This window comes from Adiantum capillus-veneris, chromosome 23 (genome assembly GCF_014529385.1).
Source record: "Adiantum capillus-veneris isolate H3 chromosome 23, ASM1452938v2, whole genome shotgun sequence".
NCBI lineage: Eukaryota > Viridiplantae > Streptophyta > Polypodiopsida > Polypodiales > Pteridaceae > Adiantum > Adiantum capillus-veneris.
Window position 1 is genome coordinate 96,872,441 of NC_140953.1, and position 24,380 is coordinate 96,896,820.

The following is a 24,380-nucleotide window of genomic DNA, read 5'->3' on the forward strand; positions in this document are numbered from 1 at the left end:
GAAAGAAACATCACCACCATGTATATTAGATGTAAAAAACGATGCTACAGCGTCCGGTCTCATGCATTGCCTACTGTCCCTAAAGATTCTGTCAATTGCAGTAAGCTCTCTATGACAAGATAAATTTACAATGCCAAATACCGAGGATAGATCCCAACAAAACGTCCTTCCTGTCAAAAAGCATCCGCATGGCAAACCCTCTTTTCAGACAACAAGATTTGATTTTAGTCGTACAACAGGTTGAAATCTCACCGCAACAAAAAAAGTCATTGAATGGCACATGCACAAGAAGCCAGCCCGTACTCCTGCTCATTATCCGAATCTTCTGAATCACTGCAAACACGAGCTACCAGCATTCAACCACAGACAGCTTAAAACATTTTGCTATAAATCTTAAAAGAAATCGAGCAAGGCCATATCAGCCTGGTTTTCAGAGGACCGTCAAACGTTAAGCGACACACCACACCGTCAAAACAACACTATATCAATGGTTGAGAAAGAAGTCGCAGAGATCGGCACAACAAATTCAAAACCCCACATCCGAGGCATGGGCTCGATCTCACGACCAACAAGCACTGTTTGGCACCAACCTTCATCCACATACAATCCATAGTATAGAAACTACTATAGTAGCCAACACAGCTAAGACACGTTTCTTATCCAGCTATAGTAACCAACTAAGTGAAAAAGCCTTTCTTAATACTCCATATTTTCGAATAAGCCCACTATAAGGACAAATGATGTAGACCTCTACCACCAATTGCAATTAACTTTTGAGAGGATAATAACAGACACTGACATAAATTCTGCCCCTATGTACTAGGTTTTGAGCAAGTGCCAACTCTAACCAGATGCATACAAAATGATAGCCCCATGCGCCCCTTCAATACTTCCCATGAAAGAAAAGGATTTGTGGAAGTGTAAAACCTAGATCTTCACCATTTCAATTCCGTTGCACCTGACATCTCTGGAGGTATAAACAACCCAAAAGCAGAGCCCAAAAGCATTCAGTTTAAAAGCATTGCATGTCACAAACCAGTGACGTGGCATATCCCTAGGGTTGCAGACTGTACACACACACACACCTGACGTGGCTAGGGCCAGCTGAAATGCTGACGTGGCAAGATTTCCAGCTTTCAGTCTGCTAGGGCTGACGTCTGTACGGAATCCCGCATTTTGCGGCACCTTTTACGGCAGCAATATTAGGCCTGCTTTTTTCCCTACGCATTTTGAGAATGCTTTCAATGGGCAGCTTTTGGGGCTCTGCTTTTGGCAACCCTTGTAAACCTTTATAAGTGTGGCTTGGACTCCCACTTCTCAGAGCATCTGGACGCACAGTCTGAGAGTGAGACCCTCACACTCCCTTGTACTTTGAGTTGCAAATTAATTCAAAAAGAAATACCGAAAGGGGCGCCAGTCTTTGGGGCCAATATGTCCAGGCACGGAACTCCACTGGACAGTGTCGAATCAATTGTGAACTCTGGACTGTTTTGAAGGAATTCCTGTCGTGTCGTGGTAGAATCTTGACTTGGAGTGTCCAAGTCTGTTACAGTGGTATCAGAGCGCGGCCGATTTGTGCGATTTGAAAGGAGTACCCAGTTCTTCTTCTTCTTCTTCTTCTTCTTCTTCTTCTTCTTCTATAGCGAAGAAGACAGAAAAGGAAAAAAAGCGAAGCAAAACGCAAAGCTTTGTGAAAGGGCAAGAAAAAGGCAAAGAAGTCTAAATCTCGCCCAGTTTCGAACAGTTCTACAGAGGACTCGTCTTCGGATAGTTCGGACTCCGATGACAGCAGATTTTATGCAAGGAAGAAGAATTTTTATAAAGCCAACCAATATGACTTTCTGGAAGATAAAAGCAAGGAAGTCCGAGAGTTTAAAGAGGGTGGACAGTCAATTAAATTTGACACGTTTTCTGGATTTCGAGATGCTTCGAAGGCTTTGGCATTCATACAACAGTTTGATATAGCTTTCTCTGGAGGACATTACTCAAGAGCACTCCAAGATTCGGAGGGCTACCTCTTACTTCAAGGGAAATGCTCGAACTTGGTGGTCCACTCTTCTATTGAACAAGAAGGCGCCAGTTAAATGACTGAAATTTAAAAGGCGTTTTATTTCTTCTTGGTTGACTCGAGAGTACGAATGCGACATACGAATTGCTTGGAACCATCTTCGCATGACCAAGAAGGATACATTGGACGCATATTGCGAGAGATTCTGGAGCTCTTTTCTACCAGCTTCTTTATTTAAGAAGATCTCGTTCAAAGAACAGATTGAGCGGTTTACCTTGGGACTTCCTACAGAGATCCAAGATCACTACTTAGAGCAAAAGTCAAATTCCATCCAAGAATTGAAGAGTCATGCAAAACGGGATTTTGCCATTCATTCAGGCAATTTTGACCGAAGAAGAAAACGAACGCCACGCCATCGATAAAAGGAGAAAGACGACCAAAAGCACGAGAAAGCAACAACGAATCGAAGGATGACGCCCAAGGCATGCCCAAGCCGGCCCCAAAAGTGACGAACGCATGGCATCTCGGCATTGGCAAAACACCAGCGACGGCAAAAGCATACTCCATCCCTCTTCTACGACTTTCCCCCATCGGCAACACCCTTGTAAAAAGCCCTAAACCAAGTTACCCTAAGTCTAGCAATGGCTATCATTTGTAAATTCACCTATCCCTACCCCACTCCTTCCCTCTCTCTCTACTCTCTTCACCTTCTCTCTCCTGCTCAATAGAATAAGAAGAGGCTCCACTGGAGCAGGTCCCGCAATCACATGGCACACTCACACTCTCTCTCACCCCACTAGTAAGAGAGGTCACCACTCCCAAAATCCTATATAAGGAGGGTGAGCTCTCCACTTAAAAAAGGCACAGAGAGGAGAACGTCAATGCTGAGAAGCATAATATCACTATAATCATAACAATATGCACACTCTACACAAGCATGATAGACAATCGGTAGTTCTTTTGGAAGGTTGGCACTCTAAGCGCATGGAATTAGGAGCACTTGATGTTAGCATGTAACAGACTTGCTCAACAGGCTCCCCATTATCAGGCACATCACCCTTAAAAGGTTTCAAGAGACTCACATGGAATGCATTGTGAATCCTCCAAGTATCTCGCAGTTTCAATCAGAAAGAGACAACGTTTACCTTTTCAATGATCTGGAAAGGTCCGTAGTATCGCATACTGAGCTTTGGAAAAAGCCTCTCCTTTCCCTTTTTCTTTCTTAGGCGTGCCTTCTCAAAACGTAAGAGTACCCAATCATCCTCCTTCAATTTCAAGTCGCGACGATGGCGATCCCCTGCCTTTTTCTATCGTTCTTGAGACTTCTGCAAAGTCTCGCGAACCTTGGCAAAAGCCGTATCCAAATCTCGCGTATATTCATCCGCTTCAAAGATCTAATCTTTCGTGCTCAAGAAGGGTGGAACCTTCGCAGCACCTTCAACAATCTCAAATGGCGTCTTCCCCGTCGAAGAGTGTATCGTGTTATTGTAGGCAAATTCCACCAAAGGTAAGTACTTTTCCCATTGAGTCTTTTTCATTCGAGATACAAGACTTCAATAAATCTAAAACCACTGAATTGGCAATCTCAAATTGCCCGTCAGTCTGCAAGTGGAACGATGACGAGAACTGCAACTGCGTGCCAATGTTCTCCCAAATTGCCTTCCAAAACAAACTCATAGATTTGGGGTCTCTGTCGGAGACAATAGTCTCAGAAGTGCCATGTAATCGGACAATCATCGTGATCATTCTGTGTTCTCGGGAGATCAAAAATGAAATCCATTTCAATACTTTCCCAGGGGCGGGTGGGTATGGGTAAAGGCTATAACAATCCCCGTGCCTTATGCCTGTCAAATTTGACCTTCTCGCATATTGAGCAACTGCGCACAAACTCTTCCGCATCCTTTTTGAGTCTCGACCAAAAGAAGTATCTCTCTACCCCCTTTATGGTGGTAGCAATGCCGCGGTGACCCGCAAAAGGTGGACAGTGGCATTCAGTCATAACCTTTTCCCTCAACGGCTGTGTAACGTACAACATGGTTTTTTCTCATCAAGTAGCCTTCCCAAAGGGAGTATCCTGCTACTATCTCCCCATCCCGTATCCGTGTGAAAATATCTGCAAAATCTGTATCTATGGCATACTGATCGACCATATCCTCGAAGCTCCTATTTGTATCGCGGAAAAAGCCAGAACCAACGGCTTCCAAGACAAAGCATCTGCCACCACATTCTTTTGTCCCTGCACATGGACAATCTAGAAGTGAAACTATGACAAGATGTTCGCCCACCGCATCTGCTTTTTCGAAAGCTACTTCTATGACAAGAAGTAGCGCAAACTTTGATGGTCTGTAAAGACAGTCAAATCCGCTCCGAGTAGGTAATGCTGCCACTGAGTAAGAGCATGGATAACCGCCAAAAGCTCTTTCTCATAAATCTGTGTTGTCATCTCCGGCCTAGAGAACAATCGGCTCTCGTAAGCAATGACATGGCCTTCTTGCATCAAGACCGCACCCAGACTACGACCACAAGCATCACAATATACTTCAAATGACTTCTGCAAGTCCAGCAAAGCCAAAACTGGTCTCGTAGTCAATTTCTCTTTCAAAGTCCGAAAGGCAGTCACCTCTGTGGATTTCCACGAGAAAGGGACTCCTTTCTGTATCAAGATATGCAAAGGGAAAGCAACCTCTGCAAACTTTCGAATGAACCGCCTGTAGTACAAACACAGTCCCAAGAAGCTTCCAACTTCATGGATATTCTTTAAATCGGGCCAATCACGGATAGTGTCTATCTTGGCCGGATCCATTTGCACTCCTGCTGTGCTGAGACAAAGTGTCCCAAAAAAAAGTGTATCTTTGAAGCAGATGATCTCTGTGTTCTGCCTCATTTGTGGAGAAAACAATGATATCATCAAAGAAAGTGCCAACAAATAGCCTGTACTCTCAAAAAATCCTGTCCATCATCCGGTTAAATGTCGCAGGAGCATTGGTTAAGCCAAAAGGCATCACCAAAAACTCAAATAACCCAAAAGCAGTCCAAAAGGCTGTCTTGTAGACGTCTCCCGGCGCGATTCGGATCTGATGATATCCACTCTTCAGATCAATCCTGCTAAAGCACGCGGATCCCTATAACCTGTCGAGTATATCATCGATCCTAGGAATCCAAAATCTGTTCTTGATGGTGATTTTGTTGAGAGCTCTATAATCGATGCACATTCTCCAAGATCCGTCTTTCTTCAAATCCAACAACAGTGGAGAGCAATGAGGTGAAGTACTATGCTGGACAAGACCCTTTTCCAAGAGGTCTTTCATTGGGTTCATAATCTTTTCATTCTGTACTCGGCTCACACGGTAAGGTGGCCGGTTCGGTGGCATGCTTCCAGGTATCAGGTCAATGGTCTCATCTTCAGGCCCTCTGAAAAGCAATCGGCATGAGTGTGAAGAAAAATCTTGGCGTTCTTTTGATCAGGTCAAAACATATTCAACCTTTATCCATCGTTCAGTTCTCTCCCAAAAGAATGAGTAAAGAAACTGAAGTTCATCAAGTACAATCTCTGAGCCCTTCATTTATCAAATTCGCTTTCTCGGCCCGGTAGTCAACCACGGCATAGTTCTTGTGATACCAATGACGTGCCCTCAACACCCTCGTCATTGCAAACAAAGTTTGCCAATGCTCGGTGTAATGGCAACATCCCATCCGGGTGCCAGTCGAACTACCTCCGCCTGTGGCGTCAGTCTGTCGAGCGTAATTCCAAATCGAGCCACCAATTCCAAGTGAAAAGAAGTTGGCCATGGCTCCTTCAAAAGAGCTTCCTGATTCTTCACTTTGCCCCAAAAAGCCGCAAAGTTAGTACTTTCATTCATTTGATTCTGTGCAGGTCCCACGCCATGTGGTACCCGTTCTGCTTTTCAAATTGCCTTTCCTGCCATGTTCCTCAACTGCTCTCGAACTCTCAGGCATGTCGTCGTCTTTATCATTCTGTTCTTTCTGTGCCTTTTTAGAGCACTTCGCGGAGATATGTCCATGTTCCCCGCATCCAAAACACTTCCCCTCTCTGATGAAGCTAACTCTCTCCTCAAGAGTAAGCTTGGGTCGTGCATCCTTTTTCTCTGGATTTCCCTTTTTCTTTCTACTTTCATTCCCAGAAGTCTGTTCGGCTCGTTGTGTCATGGCCTCATCTGTGGGGTAGGTCAGACTGCCAGAGTGAATGGCAAAGCCCCGCTTCGCATGACTCATCAACTCCTGAATAGAAGCTGACTTCTGTTACAAGCAGTGATCTCGGATCTCTGTAGGTAAACCCAAGGTGAACCGCTCAATCTGTTCTCTGAACGAGATCTTCTTGAATGAAGAGGCAGGTAGAAAAGAGCTCCAGAATCTTTCACAATAAGCATTGATTGTATCTTTCTTGGTCATCCGAAGATGGTTCCAAGTAGCTCATACATCTCTTTCATATTCTTGCGTCAACCAAGAAGAAAAAAAAAAAGCTTCTTAAATTTCAACCATTTAACTAGCGTAGTCTTGTTTAAAAGAAGCGTGGACCACCAAGTACGAGCATTCCCCTTAAAGTAAGAGGTAGCTTTTCGAATCTTGGAGGTGCTCTAAATAGAGTCCTCCCCACCAAAGCAATGTCAAACTGCTGTATAAAAGACAAAGCCTTCGAAGCATCTGAGTATCCTGAAAAAGTATCAAACTTGATCGAGTGGCCACCTTCCTTAAACTCTCGGACTTTCTTGCTTTTATCTTCGAGAAAGTCATATTGGTTGGCTTTGTAAAAGTTCTTCTTGTTCGCATAAAAGTTTCCGTCATCAGAATCTGAGTTGTCTGTAGACGAGTCCTCAGTAGAACTGTCAGTCTCTAGGCGAGATTTAGCCTTCTTTGCTTTTTCTTGCCCTTTCCGAAGCTTTGTTTCTTGCTTTGCGTTTTACCTTTCAGTCTTCCTCGCTCGAATCTGAAGAGCTAGAAGAACTGTCAGAAAAAGAAGAAGAACTGGGTACTCCTTCAAATCGAACACGCTTCTTCTGTTTCTTTGCCTTGTCAAAAGTCGACTGACGACCCAAATATCTCGGGAAGTCAGTGCTTTTCTTCTGCTTTTTGCCGTGCTTTTTGGCTTTCTTTTGCGCGTCAAAAAGCTGAGCAATCCATGCATCAACCACCTCTTGTAATTCCTTCTCTGAATACTGTTTGTGATCAGAAGGTTTCTTGAGAGCGGGTTTCAGGGGTGGTGTAGTGGTTTTCTGCCACTGCGCATGCACTTCCTGAAAAGAAGTCTCGCTCATATGTTTTGCCAATTTCGGATCCTTCACAAAACTGAGCATCATCTTTGTTGCATCGCCGATCAATTGACGACGCTTCATCTCTCTTTGCTCCGCCTGAGTAGGCCGAGGCAGGCCATACTCTCTGCCGGAATCTTCGTTGTGATCCCTGCCCGCATCGCCAGATGCAGAGGGAGTCGATTGATCCTTGCGTGAAGCCATAGGTGCCGCAGAAAAAAAAATTGGGGATCGGATTTCTCGTAGAAGAGAAATCGGCCGTGCTCTGATACCGCTGTAATAGACTTGGACATTCCAAGTCAAGAATCAATTGCGACAGCACCAAATAACCACTTCAAAACAATTCACAGATCACAATAGATTTGCACTGGCCCGGCGGAGTTCCGTGCCTAGAGATATTGGCCCTAAAGACGGACGCCCCTTTCGGTATTTCTTCATGTATTAAATCAATGTCAAAAGTACAAAGAGCCGTTAGGGTTTCACTCTCAGACTCTGCGTCCAGATGCTTTGAGAAGTGAGCCCTAATCCACTAATTTAAAAGTTACAAGGGATGCCCAAAAGCAGAGCCCCAAAAGCTTTCAGTTCCAAAAAGCAGTTTCTCTCTCTCTCTCAATGAGAGTCAGTAAAAATAAAGCAAACTCAATCTCTCTCTCTCTCAATTCTCCCTTGCGTAGCCAAAAGCATGCTTTTCCAGCTTCCGCAAATTCCGGGACGTCCGTACACTGCTGCCCCGTGGCACTGGTGCCAGCTTTTAGGGTTTTTCAGTCACTTAGGGTTTCAGCCAGCAGTTAGGGTTAGGGTTTCCAGACATTAGGGTTTCTGCAAAATTAGGGTTTGCAGGATTTTTAGGGTTTCTGGCAGAAATTAGGGTTTTTGCTGCCGGTAGCCACGTCATCACTTTGTGACATAGCACCACGGAAATATGGGTTTAGACACACATCTAGCTCATAAGAAATCTTTTAGTTAGCCTAAGCCATCTTGGAGCTCGAAATAGCTTGTAACCTTAATGCGGAACTACATCAATAGAAGGACCTCTTTGCCATCAAGACCTGTGTACTTGGGTTGTAACATGTGATAGAAGTCGAGTGTAAGCATCCACCCTCTGGATGGTAGTTTCTTCTCTATGGAAGCTATTGGGCCTGTCTATGTATCCCTTTGGGATTTCTCATAGTATGGAATGATAAGAAAAGGGTACTCTCTCTCTCTCTCTCTCTCTCTCTCTCTCTCTCTCTCTCTCTCTCTCTCTCTCTCTCTCAAGATTCAGAAGAATGTGGTTTGGGTGTGTTGTGCTAGAGCGACAAGTCCAAGGCTATGATATACGTCCTAGCCGCGCTTATGCTAGGTGGTGCCCGTTTAGAGTTATAGGATAGCACACCTTAGGTGCTACCCCCCTGAGATGATCCTTGGGGATTTCAGGCTGTGTGTGGTGTAGAGGCCACCCCACCTGGCACGTCATTTCCGACCATCATTTTCTTGGCGCCCCCACGGAGAATCCTTTCATGAAACCCTTCAGTTTACAAGACTATAAACCCTAACCTTTTGTGGATGGATGAATGGTTAGCAGGGTTTGCTAACTGGACGACAGAAGGAGAAGAGCTCCAAGCACAGCTGGACGAACTTCGCATCTCCATCGAGGCTCGAGTGCTAGGTGTAACGGTGATAGATTTGCAATGGGAAAGACAACCAGCACGTTAGACTCAGTGGATATACATAGCCCGTGTGCCAAGGAGAAGAAGGAGGTGGTCGAGACCATGTCCACAACCTACGACTAACCCGCAACAACAAGATGGAATGAGCTCTGCACAGTAGAGAGTCAACACTATTCTACTTCAAGAATCGGGTAACTCAAGTCACCGAGGTAATTATCACAATCAGTTTCCAAGTCGCACCTGATGCTGCAGCACAGATAACGGAAGCACATGCTCACGCTCTCACTAGAGAGACTAGGGGTCTACTAAGTCTGTTTCACGAAAGGATACACCACTCTCCCACAAGTTTTGACAGCAACTAAGTACCTCTAAGCTTCACATGAGTCAGTACAACCTACCTCAAGGAAGATCACACATTCCGATGCGAGTACGATCAATCAAGGTAATACTAGATTGGAAGGCTCACTACCAACACATCATCACACTATGCTGGGAGAGCGCTTCTTTGAGGTTCTGGCATCATATCAGCCATTTGTCCTACCTTTGGTACAAGGCAATGTACCATTTGAGATCTATGTTCTAGTATAGAAAAGGTATACATGCCTTCTTGTAAGAAAAAAAAAATTGTTTCGTTATAAACTAAGCAGTGTATCTTTCTAGCTCTCTCTCTCTCTCCAAATAATCATGGCAAGTGTAGCATTTCCAACATTTAAAGGTAAGAAGGGGGAGGTTTAGCAGCAGATTTCTTAGATGACTTTGAAGTAGCATGTATAGTAATCAACAAAGACACAGATGAGTCTCGGGTTAGAATCTTTAAGCATCTCATGAAGCTAGAAGCTAGGTCGTGGTACAACGCACTCCCACGAGCAACCAAGGATAACTGGGAGCTCCTAAAAACTGCTTTTAAGAGGCAGTTTGGGGAAGGTACCACTTCAGAGAAGTTGTGGGACAAGTTGAGAGACTTGAAGCAGGAGGGTCTTTTAGAGTATGCCACCTATGAGTCCCCACGTTAACAGACTTGGACACTCCAAGTAAAGAATCTACCGCGACAGCACTAAATAATCACTTCAAAACAGTTCACAATTGATTCACACTGGCCCGGCGGAATTCCGTCCCTAGAGATATTGGCCCCAAAAACTGATGCCCCTTTCGGTATTTCTTTTTGTATTAATCTGAGTTCAAAGTAAAAGAGTGTGAGCAGGCGCTCACACTCAGACTCTGCATCCAGATGCTCTGAGTTGTGAGAGGCCTGCTCACATATTTAAAGGTACAAGGGATACCAAAAGCAAAGCCCCAAAAGTTTCCAAAGCTAAGTTCATGGATTTGTGGGAATGGTGAGTTGAGTCACTGGCAAGAGGAAAAGCTGCACCCGATTTTCTAAAAAAGGACCGGTTCACGCATGGCTTGTGGCCGCCGCTCAAGGACAAGATGAAGGGTAGGTTCCCGGCTACGTACGAGCTAGCCGTAGAGATTGCTCGCCTTAAGGACAAGAAGCTACGGATGAAATACAAAGAAACCAAGTCAACAGAAGCAGGAACATCGTGTCAACCGCCAACCATGACAACCACCACTCCACCTCCACCACCACTGGCTCCTGGAAGAAATGACCAACAAGATATGTTGGCCCACATTACTGATCAACTGCAGAATTTGTCTCTCCACTTGATACAACAGGAAAGGAATCAAGAGAGAGATCAAGACCCAGGAGGGCACGACAACAAAACAGGGAGTATCACTGTTACAACTGTGGGGAAGATGGTCACGGTATGTACTATTGCCCTCAACCACGACAACCCTATAATAGAGGAGGTAGGAGAAACCAATTGTCACCCCCTAGAGAGAGCACCTCCACCCCGAGCACCAACCCCACCAACACAAATTCTACGTCCACCACAGACACCACCACAAGCACCCATTCCACCTCTTCCACCGGCACCACCACCTGATCGCATTGTAAGCATCATAAGCTTAGAGGAGAAGGGAAAGGCTATTATAGTGGATCCACCCACAATAAAGGAGAAAGGCAAGGGTAAAGTGATGGCAACCTTTGTAGAACCATCTGAAACCATGATTGTAAAGAGAGCTAGGAGGGAGAAAATTGCACAAGCTGATGATGAGAGAAGCATGAAGGGAGAGACTAGCAAAAGGCCGTCAAAATATACTTCAAATGACTTTTGCAAGTCCGGCAAAGTCAAAACTGGTCCCGTAGTCAATTTCTCTTTCAATGTCTCAAAGGCAGTCACCTCTGTGGGTCCCCACGAGAAAGGGACTCCTTTCTGTGTCAAGATATGCTAAGGGAAAGCAACCTCTCCAAACTTTCTAATGAACCGCCTGTAGTACGAACACAAGCCCAAAAAGCTTCTAACTTCAAGGACATTCTTCAAATCGGGCCAATCACGGATAGTCTCTATCTTGGCCGGATCCATCTGCACTCCTGATGCTGACACAATGTCTCCCAAAAAGTGTATCTCTAGTAGGAAAAATTCACTTTCCTTCGCATTAATCACTAACTTGTGATCTCGTAATGCCTGAAAGACCTAAAGCAGATGTTCTCTATGCTCTGCCTCATCCTTGAAGAAAACTATGATGTCGTCAAAGAAAGTGCCAACAAATAGTCTATACTCTCGAAAAATCCTTTCCATTGTCACAAACTGCTGACGTGTCGACCTACTGAAGAGCGAAGCTACCGACCGAGGGGCCTAAACCCTAGAAGAAGCAGAAGCAACAGAAGAAGCAGCAACAGATTTCCGAAAATTCCGCTGACTACTGACGTGGCAACACTGTACGGATTACCGCTTTTCACGCTTGCAATGCTGATGTGGCAGAACTGTACGGATTTCTGCTTTTTACGCTAGCGATGCTGACATGGCAAGACTGCGGATTTTTGTAAATTGCGATGGCAGCTTTTTGGCTTTGCTTTTGGACCAGATGCTTTTGAGTTTGAAGGCTTTTCACTATAATTGCTTTTTAGGCCAAGGGCCTTTAAATATGAGGTTAGGGCTCATTCTCTGGCATGCTTCCTGGAGAAGGTGCAGGATCTAGAGTACCAACTTATACTGTGTTAATGCAATATAAAGAAATATTGAAAGGGGCGCCAAGGTTTAAGGCCAATACTCTCTGGGGTGGACTTCTACCACTATGTGTCGCGTGTCGTCTCTCTCTCTCTCTCAGTTCAGTTGTTATCGAAGTGCTAAAAGTCTGTGTCAGTCTGTTCTTTTCTATTGGCACGTGGTGCCCGTCTTGTGACATCCATCAGCCGGTTAAATGTCGCAGGAGCATTAGTTAAGCCAAAAGACATCACCAAAAACTCAAATAACCCAAAAGTCGTCCAAAAGGCTATCTTATAGACATCTCCCGGTGCGATTCGGATTTGATGATATCCACTTTTCAAGTCGATCCTGCTAAAGCACGAGGATCCCTGAAGTCGGTCAAGTATATCATCGATTCTAGGAATTGGTTCTAGGAATTGGAAATCTGTTCTTGATGGTGATTTTGTTGAGAGCTCTATAATCGATGCACATTCTCCATGATCCGTCTTTCTTCAAAATCAATAACACTAGAGAGCAGTACCGTGAAGTACTAGCCTCGATAATGCAAGCGAAGTTTGCCAATGACAGGTGTAATGGCTACGTCTCTGTCGGCTGCCGCTCGAACTGCCTCTGCTAGTGGTCCCATCCGATCGGGTGTGATCTCGATCCGCGCCGCCAATTCAAGTGAAATGAAGTTGGCCTTGGCTCCTCCATCAGAGAAGATCGGGGCTTCTTGGTCTTTCGCTTTGCCCCAAGCTCGGCAAAGTTTTGTACTCTCGTCCATCATGCTGGGGTCAGTACCCACGCAATCTGAAACCAGTCCTATTTTCATCTTGCCTATTATTCCAAGTTCCTCAGCTGCTCTCGAACTCTCAGGCCTTTCATCGTCCTTGTTGTTCTGTTCTTTCGGTGCCTTCTTAGGGCACTTCGCAGAGATATGCCCAGTTTTCCTCGCATCCAAAGCACTTCCCTTCCTTGATGTAGAGAGCTCTCTCTTGAGGAGTGAGTTTGGGTCGTGCATCTTTTTCTTTCTTTTCTGGGTTACTCTTCCTCTTTCTACTTTCATTTTTCAAAGTCTGTTATGTCCTTTGCATCATGATTTCATCTGTGGGGTAGGTCAAACTGCCTGAGTGAATGGCAAAACTCCGTTTCGCATGACTCATCAGCCCTTGAATGGAAGCTGACTTTTGTTCTAAGCAGTGATCTCAGATCTCTGTAGGAAGACCCAAGGTAAACTGCTCAATCTGTTCTTTGAATAAGATCCTCTTAAATGAAAAGGCGGGTAGAAAAGAGCTCCAGAATCTCTCGCAATAAGCGTCCACTATATCCTTCTTGATCATCCGAAGATGGTTCCAAGCAGTTCGTATGTCACGTCATACTCTCGAGTCAACCAAGAAGAAATAAAAAGCCTTTTGAATTTCAGCCATTTAACTAGCCTTGTCTTATTTAATAGAAGCGTGGACCACCAAGTTCGAGCATTCCCCTTGAAATAAGAGGCAGCCCTCCGAATCTTGGAGTGCTCTGAGCAATGCCCTCCTGAGAAAGCTATGTCAAACTGCTATATGAAAGACAAAGCCTTCGAAGCATCGCTATAACTAGAAAACGTGTCAAATTTAATTGATTGTCCACCTTCTTTAAACTCTCGGACTTTCTTGCTTTTATCTTCCAAAAAGTCATACTGGTTGGCTTTATAAACATTCTTCTTCTTTGCGTAAAAGCTGTTGTCATCAGAGTCCGAACTATCTGAAGACGAGTCCTCTGTAGAACTGTCAACCACGGGGCGAGATTTAGGCTTCTTTGCCTTTTTCTTGCCCTTTCTGAAGCTTTGCTTTTTGCTTCGCTTTTTGCCTTTTCTGTCTTCTTCGCTCGAGTCAGAGCTAGAAGAACTGTTAGAAGAAGAAGAAGAAGAAGAAGAAGAACTGGGTACTCCTTCAAATCGGACACGCTTCTTCTACTTTCTTGCCGATTCAAATGTAGACTGACGACCCAAATAACCCGGGAAGCCAGTGCCTTTCTTCTGCTTTTTATCGTGCTTTTTAGCTTTGTTCTGCGCGTCAAAAAGCTAAGCAATTCGTGCATCAACCACCTCTTCTAATTCTTGCTCTGTGTACATCCTCGGAGTAGGGAGGTTTCTTTAGGGCCGGTTTGAGGGGTGGTTCTGTGGTCTGCCGCCACTGTGCATGCACCTCGTCAAGGGAGGTCTGGCTCATAAGTTTTGCAAATTTCGGGTCCTTCGCAAAATTTACTATCATCTTTGCTGCATCGCCGATCAATCGTCGACGCTCCATCTCTTCGATCTCCGCCTGAGTAGGCCGAGGCGGGCCGTACTCCTCGCGTGAATCTTCGTTGTGATCTCTTCCCCCATCTCCAGATGCAAAGGAAGTTGACTAATCTCTATCTGAAGCCATAAGTGCCGCGTAAAAAGGATCGAATTTCCCGTAGAAGAGAAATCAGTCGTGCTCTGATACCACTGTAACAGACTTGGACACTCCAAGTCGAGAATCTACCGCGACACCACAATAAATCACTTCATCACAGTTCACAGTTCACAATTGATTCGACACTGGCCCGGCGGAGTTCCGTGCCTAGAGATGTTGGCCCCAAAGACTAGCGCCTCTTTCGGTATTTCTTTTTGTATTAATTTGTTGCAAAGTATAAGTGAGTGGGAGGCTCTCACTCTCAGACTCTGCGTCCAGATGCTCTACAAAGTGGGAGGCCTGCCCACTTATTTAAAGAATTTACAAGGGATGCCAAAAGCACAGCCCAAAAGCTTTAAAAATCAAAAGCTGTAACTTTTAAAAGCTGGCCTCTCACAAGGCTTAATAAATTAAAGCAAAGGCTCTCTCTCTACTGCCTTGCGTGAAATAAAGCAATTCTTTTGCGTAGCTTTCAACCTTCCATTTTGCGTAGCCAAAAGCTGTCCCAAGTCTGCCGTCCGTAGGCTGCCTGCCCGCGATGGCGCCGCATTTTCCGGAGCTGTCTGTAGAGCACGCCATGTCAACAGTTTGGTATAGCAAGCCACGTCAGCATACAGGGACCATTCCATGCCACAGCACGCCACGTCAGCAGTTTGGTACAGCACGCCACGTCAGCATACAAGGCCCATTCCAGGCCAAAGGAAATGTGTGTGTACTAGGCAACCACGTCACCAGCTTGTGACAGGGACAGACTGAAGACAAGCCAGAGAGTTCTAGGGCAGCAGAGGAACATGGCAGAAAAGGCAAGATGAAAGCAGCATTGCTACCAGATTGCATGGGTACTGACCCAAGCCAGATAGATGAAAGTAAAGAATTTTGCCGAGCTTGGAGCAAAGTGAAAGATCAAGAAGCCCTTATCTTTTTCAATGGAGGACCCAAGGCCTACTTCATTTCACCTGAATTGGCGGCGCGGCTCGAGATTACACCCAATAGGATGGGACCACCAATAGAGACAGTTCTAGCGGCACCCGGACGGGGTATAGCCATTACGCCTATCATTGGCAAACTTTGTTTGCATTGTCAGGGATATTTAGGGTACGAGGACTTGTACATCATGCCTTTGGAAGGGTGTGACGTCCTCCTAGGAGTCCCTTGGTACCATAAGAACAACGCCGTGGTCGACTACTGGGCCAAGAATGTCACAAGACGGGCACCACGTGCCAATAGAAAAGAACAGATTGAACAGACTTTTAGCACTTCGATAACAACTGAACTGAGAGAGACAACATGCGACACGGAGTGGTAGAATTCCACCCCAGAGAGTACTGGCCCCAAACCTTGGCGTCCCTTTCGGTATTTCTTTATATTGCATCAACTCAGTAGAAGCCGGAACTCCACGCTCTGCACCTTCTCCAAGAAGCATGCCAGAGAATGAGCCCTTAGCACATATTTAAAGGCCCTTGGCCTATGAAAAGCAGTTTACATGAAAAGCCTTCAAACTCAAAAGCTTCTGGTCCAAAAGCAATGCCAAAACGCTACCAGCGTCAATCACGGAATTCCGTACAACTGCCAACGCAAAACGCGGAAATCCGTATGGCCTGCCACGTCAACATTGTCAATGTGATTTTCGGTAACTGCCACGTCATCAGCTGCAGGTCCTTTATTTTAATCCTTTATGTCACTTGGGGCTCCATCGGACGGGGTCCCTATAAGTGGTAGGACTTCTTCTTCTGTTACTTGTTCTTCTTAGGGTTTAGGCCCCTCGGCCGACATCTATAAGTTGGCTCCATTCTTCAGGGCTTTGACACGTCAACAGTTTGTGACATCTCCCCTTCTTGAAAGAGAGTAATCGTCCGCGATTACAGCATATCTGCAAAACAACTCAAGTTAGCTCAAAAAATTTCGAGGGTCATTCCGAGGGACAAACAGTTTGCTCTTTTTGTTGAGGAGTTAGCTCCTCCTTTCGGCTCTTTTGATCAAGGAGTTGGCTTCTCCTTTCATCCAGATCGGAACTCTTGATATTCCGGCGTAGTAAAATTAGCCATCACACCCAAACCGAACTGATCTTCCACAGGTGTGTTGATGCACTAAAATTACATACCCAGGCAATCTCATCCAATTAAGAATATTCAGTGGTTGGCACATCACAATGCAACACAAATGCTCACATATGCATGTTACAAGACATAGAAATATAAAGCCGCCGATGAACACTCCTCCCGCATAACCTAACAAGGTCCGAACCGGGAGATATTCAACGACTCCCTCATCACTCCTCCCGCATAACCTAAAAAGGTCCGGGCCGAGAGATATAGAGGCCTTTTACAACCAAACGCGCCCCAGACCGTAGCCTGCGTCGTTTGGAGGTGCTGAGAGTAACCACTGCTTAGACTTCTTAATACTCCTCCCGCATAACCATCTAGGTCCGCGCCGAGATTCACAACAACAATTATTTTACAAGCATACAACCAAACGCTCCCCAGGCATTGGCCTGCGTCGTTCGGATGTTTTTTAGCATACAACGGAACGCTCCTCAAGCATCGGCCTGCGTCGTTCCGAGGTTCAAACAATACCAAAACAGTATTTCTCACTTCTCCACCCGAGAGTAAAATCACCAATCATTGAAACCAATATTAAAACCAGAGTAAAACAATTCAAATCGGCACCAAGACAAGTTCAAAACAGATACCATCCATTTCAAACAAATTTCAAACATTATTTTCTAGCTATAAAGAAAAACAAGTAGAGAGTTCATTTGAGGTTTTGTTCGGACAACCGAACTTTGAGGACGACTGGCTTTTCCTTCTGCATCACGGTGATGGTTGGGTTCCGAACCTGGAGAGTCGCATCATTCTTGTCGTGCCAAGGCATGCCCAAGAGAACATCGCAATTGCCCAACTTCATGATGTGGAAATCAGCTTTTCCATCATAAACTTGAATAGTCACTTGAAGAGCTCCAATGAGCAGTACCACTTTCTGCGTTTGTCCCGTGGCTAGCTAAGCTTCAATTTCTCCACCCTCTGTGTAACAGACTTGGACACAAAAAATGAGAGCATACCCGACCCGCACTGGCGAAATTCCACCCCAAAGAGAACTAGCCCCAAACCATGGCGCCCCTTTCGGTATTTCTTTTTATTGCTTGAACAAGTTACACTTTGTGGCTCTTGCTCTGCATCTGCCCGCGGTAGCATGCCAGAGTGAGCCCACTGTCACAAAATGATGACGTGGCAGTATTGTCCGAACATGGCAGATGACGTGGCAAGATCGTACGGCATGCTAACATGGCAGATGATGTGGCACGACAATATGGCAGGCTAACATGGCAAACTGTACGGAAACCCGGATTTTGCACTAGCTGATGACATGGCAACCTGTACAGATTTTCGCAATTTGCGTTGATGCTTTTTGGCAGTTTTTGGGGACTAGTTGCTTTTGAGACAGTTTGCTTTTGAGTTTGGCTGGCAGGCTAACATGGCAAATTGTACGGAAACCCAAATTTTACACTCATGGCAACCTGTACAGATTTTCGCAATTTGCGTTGATGCTCTTTGGCAGTTTTTGAGGACTAGTTGCTTTTGACACAGGTTGCTTTTGAGTTTAACTGTTTTTTGGGGCTCTGGTTTTGGAATCCCTTGTAAGAATAAAAGGAGCCCAAGGGCCTCACTCTACAGAGCTGGACATAGAGTCTGAGAGTAGAAGACCCTTCGGGAGTTGTACTTTGCTCAAGGATTAATATAAAAGAAATACGGAAAGGGGCGTCACTCTTTGGGGCCAATCTCTTTGGGCACGGAACTACATTGGGTTGTGTCAACCAAATTGTATTGTGATCATAGCAACTATAATACGCGTACTTTATTTAGAATACGGGACGTCCCATATTGAAACGTACAGTACGTCCCATAGTGTTTTCTATTCTAGCGTTTTTTTTGCTCATGACATACTCTATTCTAATGTCTTTTGCTAGTTTAACAAGTGTGTTTTAGAGCTTCATGGTGCTTGTTTATATATGCAATGATTAAACAATGAAGAGTCATTGAGGAGGTGCATGACCTGCTTCATTTGTCCTTATTAAAGTATCATATCTAAAAAACTTGAAGTATTTTATTTTTTATTCCCGTGTGTCGTGTCCAATATCTGACTTGGGGTGCCCAAGCCTGTGACACTGGTATCATAGCATCAGGTGTGTGCTTTTCTCAAAGCATATCAATCCTATCAAAGAGCAGGCAGGGCACTTGGGCACTTTCGAATTTGTTATTGAAGAATCTTCATTGTGGAATTTGTTATTGAAGAATCTTCGTGTCTCGACCCATCAGGCATGTCCTATCAAAGAGCAGACAGGGCATGTCACAAGACAGGCAGCAGGTGCCAACAGAAAAGAAAAGATTGTATAAACTTTTAGCACTTCAATAGCAATTGAACTGAGAGAGAGAGAGAGAGGACACGCAACACGGAGTGACGGAATTCCACCCCAAAGAGTATTGGCCCCAAACCTTGGCGCCCCTTACGGTATTTCTTTATATTGCATCATCAAAGTACAAACCGGTACTCCATTCTCTGCACCTTCGTCTAGAAGCATGCCAGAGAATGAGCCCATGGCCTCATATTTAAAGGCCCTAGGCCCAAAAGCAGTTTACATGAAAAGCTTCAAACTCACAAGCATCTGGTCCAAAAGCAATGCCCAAAAGCTACCAACGTGATTTACGAAATCCGTACAACTGCCACGTCAACAATCAACGCAAAATGCGAAAATACATAAAGTCTACCACGTCATCATGTCAGTGCAGATTACGGAGATCCATACAGCTGCTGCCACGTCATCAGCTCCACGCAACGCTCTGTGTGTGTGTGGATCCTGCTTTATTTATATGCCTTTATGTCACTTGGCCCCATGGGACAAGGTCCCATAAGTTGGTAGGACTTATTCTTCTATTGTTGCTTGTTCTTCTTAGGGTTTAGGCCCCTCAGCCGTGATCAAAAGATTGGCTCTGCTCTTCAGTGACTTGACACGTCAGCACTTTGTGATAGGGCACTTGGACACTTTGGAATTTGTTATTGAAGAATCTTTGTTTTGGAATTTGTTATTGAAGAATCTTTGTTTTGGAATTTGTTATGAGAAGCTTCGTGTCACTTTGAAATTTGTTATTGAAGAATCTTCGTTTTGGAGTTTGTTATTGAAGAAGCTTCGTGTCCCAATCCCGGACTTATTAGCCACTCCCACCCTGACGTCATCGTGCATTGGGCACGCTACCGTCTTCATCGCTCTCTCTTACAAGCCATAAGCCATAAAGAATCCCACATTACACATGGGTTCTCATGGAGAATTTGATAAGATAACACCTCTCAATGGAAAGGCAAAGAAAAGTTGAGAGACGAGGAAAATGAAGAAAAGAATGAAGATTTGGGAAAAAAATTCGATGGAGAAGTTTGCCAGAGTGAAGTACAAGCGTTAACTGCAAGTTGACACGTGCGAAAAGGTTGATCAAGTACTCGAGAGACCCGAGATTTACGAAACACCTGAAGTATGACCCGATTGATGAGATTCACTCGAGATGGCGTGAGGCCATTGAGTCTCCTCTCGCGAGGGGGTGGAAAGCTGAAAGGACAGACGAGTGCAGAAAAGCAGAAGCTTTACTTGCAGGAGATGACGCATGTTGAATGATTCTAGTGAATCAAGATTCCCATATAAATGAGATAACTGGATATTGTGGTGAGCGCATCAAGAGTCCCTGCGGGATGAGATGCCTACACAGGGATCTAGGTGCATCAAGACTTCTGGACGGATGAGATGACTAGATGATTGAAACATTATGTTCAGTATGAGCTAAGTGTGTGAATGGACAACTTTGAAACAGGAATTTCCAAAGATGATTTTGATTTATGAGACTAATGTTCTCTGGAAGAACTTGCTGGATGTGTGTAGATAACAGGTGAAATTGATGATAATGTATGACCAATTGGGAGCAATGACCACTCCAGAGTAAACCCGATAAGTATCATGAATTTTGAATGACACTAATGAAAGAACCTGCTATTTGTGAACAGATAACAGGATTAAGAATGATGATGATGATGATTTTAGAGCAGTGACAGCTCCCGAATGAACCTGATCACACACAGCTAGAACTCAATGATTGGACCACTTTGTTCAAGATGAACTTAGTGATGGATTGGGATCCCCGGAAATGATTACTCGCACACGACAGTGCTAGAGTACAGATGGAATGATCACTAGCACACGACAGGGTTGGAGTGTAGAAATCTATGGAAATGATCGCAAGATAGGATTACTCAAATCCGACATCAGTGAGATCTGGGATACTTTGCAAGCTATTAAAACTTCTTGTGTTGCTTCGTCTTCTTCTACTACTTCTTAGGGTTTAGGGCCTAGGCTCCTTGATTGAGATGTGCAGGTTGGCTCCGTTCTTCAGTGGCTTCACACGTCGACAGTTTGTGACATCCCCCCTTCTTGAGAAAAGTAATCGTCCACGATTACAACATATCTACAAAACAACTCAAATTAGCTCAAAAATTTCCAAGTGTCATTGCGAGGGACAATCAGTTTTCTCAATCCAAATCGGAACTGTTGATTTCCTTGGTCGTTGGCTTCCCAGAAGAATCTCATCCAATAAAGAGTCTCGTTCCAAATTGGAGCTCTTGAGATCCTGGGTCGTTGGTTTCCCAGAAGAATCTCATCCAATAAGAAGTCTCATTCTAGATTGGAGCTCTTGTATTGTTTATAAGTGCCCTTTGGGCTACTCCTCTAGAGCATCTGGATGCAGAGTCTTGGAGAGAGTTGAACCCTTGGGAGTTGTACTTTGCGAACATAATAATAAAGAAATACCAGAAGGGGTGCCAGTCTTTGGGGCCAGTGCATCTTGGCTTAGAACTCCTCTCTCTCTCTCTCTCTCTCTCTCTCTCTCTCTCTCTCTCTCTCTCTCAGTAGAGAATCCGATTGGAATAGACCATTTCTACCCAATGCAACCATCCGATTTCTGCCCAGTGCAACCTCCTTTGCCATTCCCTTTGCCACCACCTCCCCCACCGCTATCTCTATAAGAGTTGGAGCCCAGGCCCCGTATGCCTAGCTCTATTATCCACCTATGGGCCGCGTTTTCATTGGCTGAAGCAGGGGCACTGCATTTGGGAATCAGTGCATTAGATACGAAGCATAAAATGTAAGGCTATGAACTTCTGATCCACACATGGGACCCCACATCCTACATAAAGTGAAATTTCGGACATAGAAATGACCTAAAATCAGCCCAATATAAGCTACGCCGTACTTTGGCACACCAAGCCAAATAGAGGCACTACCTAGACACCATAAGGCACACATACAACAATGCTAGAACACACAATACAAGCAAGAGTGGCATAGGCATAGCTATATAAGAGAAACAACCTCACGTACAGCTAGGTGAAGCCACAAAATAGCTCTAGCTCCCTGAAATCCACCCCTGAGAGATACTAGGGCAGGTCATAAACACTTCCAATAAAGCCTGAGCATAATTATATTTTCAAAAAGGAAATGAAACCAAAAATTGATAACAAAACAAGCCAAATTCTGAACATAAACACAAAATGTTTAAAAATGTGAGCAAACATAAATGTAAAACATAAAATCCCCCATAATTGATTTTGAAGAATTGCACATAAAGTTGAATTAAGGAACTTGTTGTACACGTCAAAGTACGTCCACACATGAGATAATCAAAAAATTTGAAGCAAATGTTCAAATGGAGCCAAGATGTTAAGGCCTATGTTAAGTCTCAAAGAAAGACTGAGAGATGCATAAGTGGCATTTCATGCCACCTTTGATACCAGCCTACGAGCCAGAGACGGGGGTTCAGATTGCACATTGAAAAAGGGGAGTGTGCCTTTAACAGGTGACATAAGGGCATCTTTAACAATTGGGAAGGCCAATCTTTAACTGGTCTACAGCTCCCTATCAAGAGTGTTGAGGAGCTACATGGTTGCTTTTTGTATTCAAAAATGCAAGGAAGGAATGAGCCTAAATTATCCATAGGGCCTTTAGTGCCCCTGACAGCGACTATGAAAGCAGGAAGGGAACTAAAGACACAGGAGTGAATAACCAAACAGACATCAAATTTTCTACTTTGTAAAAGAAGGTGCACTGACATGATGAAAAGATTTGGAACTGTAAGAATTCCACGTGATAATAACTAAATATTAAAAGCATATAAAGCATCATGCATAAAAAAACAAAAATACCTTGGTTCAAATTCTTTCACTTCAGTGAGCTCCTTGCCATGATTGTCCACCCATGTTATGGACCTCTTCTCCTCGAGAACAGGACCATCCACCAAACTTTCTTTGCTTCTATTGGACTTCGCATTCGCACAATCTTGTGATGAAAAACATCGACTAGGAGGCCGCTTGAGACTGCTTTTCAAAGGGGGCCCAAGCTTCACTGTAGTAACCTCAGTAGTGGGTGGTGGCACTGTGCCATCTTCCATGAATGCGTCTCGAGGGGGTGGAGGTGGACCAGCCTCCGGTACCACAGGCGTCACCGAAGCATCTCTTTGCCAGCTAGTAGGATGAATAGGTTCCACCTTAAAAGAGGTGGCTTCCTTACCTACAGGTGTGCAGCAGCAGCACAAGTAGGGGGGACACCTACGCGGTATTTGCTTTAACGACGCCAGCTGGACGATTGGAAGGAGGGAAGACAAAAATTTGAGTATGATTTATAGTGCACTCACGTGTGATGACCTACTATCTGCATCTGCATATGATCAGGTTTTTCCGCCAGATTCCACTTATAGACTGGATGCCCTCTTCCCTGTTTGCACATAGCAATCGAGCTTTGATCTACAGAACCTGGTTAAAGAAGAAGTTCTCTATCTCTGCTTACAAAACTTTGTTGACGAGTTTGTTGTTAAGTAAAGCAGGCGCAAGCCCCTACTCTCTGGTTGAATGTGTGACTGAAAGGTGCACTCCACAAAACATTTGATGATCTGTTGGAGTTTGGCCACCTGCGCTCGATTATTTATCTCTGCAGTTTAGTTCAGTAAGCAGAAGCATCTTTTCCTGTTACAAATAGCCTTCTCTGTGCTCCCACCTTGCACGCATTACCCAATGCCTAAGCCCTGCATACTTTTTGGTGTCATGCATTCACGGAGATTGCAAGCCAAATGTGAATTCCTTTAGCAGCCCGCATCATCACCGCCACCACTGCATCATGTTGCTTGATGCTAGTCCTGTTAAAGAAGTAACGTTTTTCGAGAGACGTAACGGCATTACTCTCGAAGGAAGCGATGGCTAAAAGAGCGTTTCAAGATCTGCGGGGCAAGACCGACACCGTCGATTTCTCAATCTCTGAAGCAGGCAAGCGCAAAGCAGTGCGTCGGAATGGAGAGGAAGACCACGACGTTATTCAAGGAGACAAAAAGAGAAGAATGTGAACCTGGGTGTGAGGGACACTGTGGGTCGCTTGCGAGAGAGAGAATGTCGGAGAAATGTAGCGAGCAAAGGCCGCTCTGGTATTCTGCCAGTCGAAGAGGGGGAGGGAATCCTAGAGACGCCTTCGCTCCACAGAATCACACGGAACCCATGCCTCAAAAAACGGGGCTACTGTATGGCTATGGCGAGAGGGCAGGAAATCTCATGAGGCTGGCTGCAAAGAACCCAAATGCTAGGGGCGACACAAAGATATCTTCTCTCTCCTTTGCTTGTCTTTCATATCACGGTGTCTCTCTTTTTCATGTGCGCATCCCCATCTGGCATTTAGTTTCAGCCTTATATTAGAGTGGGTTCAGACGTGTGCATTTCATGATGTAGCCACTAAAAACAATGTGAACAGTAGCTCCTCTAGCTATAAAGAGAAAAAAAGACACCTCCGGCCGCGCCTTGTCACACATGCACGCACTCGTGCATGCACTCACACACCTCTCACAGCTATGAGCGGCTAGCCCTTACTACTAGCAGTGTGCAAGAAAGGTTTGCCTGAGCTTAACTGAGAGCTGAGAGCTAATTGAAAATCCAAAGTAGCC

General features: G+C 44.8%; 1 protein-coding gene across 3 annotated transcripts; it reads right to left on the reverse strand.

Annotated features, from left to right (window-relative positions):
* LOC147428214 (uncharacterized) lies at positions 1–24,046 on the reverse strand. 3 transcript variants are annotated; one of them, XM_086497630.1, is made up of 3 exons: positions 22,603–24,046; positions 253–333; positions 1–170 (listed from the first exon to the last, which is right to left on the reverse strand). In XM_086497630.1, the coding sequence occupies exons 1-2, from the start codon at positions 22,845–22,847 to the stop codon at positions 267–269; spliced, it is 312 nt and encodes a 103-aa protein (XP_086353756.1). In that variant the 5' UTR covers positions 22,848–24,046; the 3' UTR covers positions 1–170; positions 253–266. The 3 variants fall into 3 exon arrangements, with proteins under 3 accessions (XP_086353756.1, XP_086353757.1, XP_086353755.1); XM_086497631.1 differs by having other exon boundaries at positions 1–333; positions 22,603–23,706; positions 23,795–24,044; XM_086497629.1 differs by having other exon boundaries at positions 1–333; positions 22,603–24,044.
* Between the last annotated feature and the right edge of the window lie 334 nt (positions 24,047–24,380).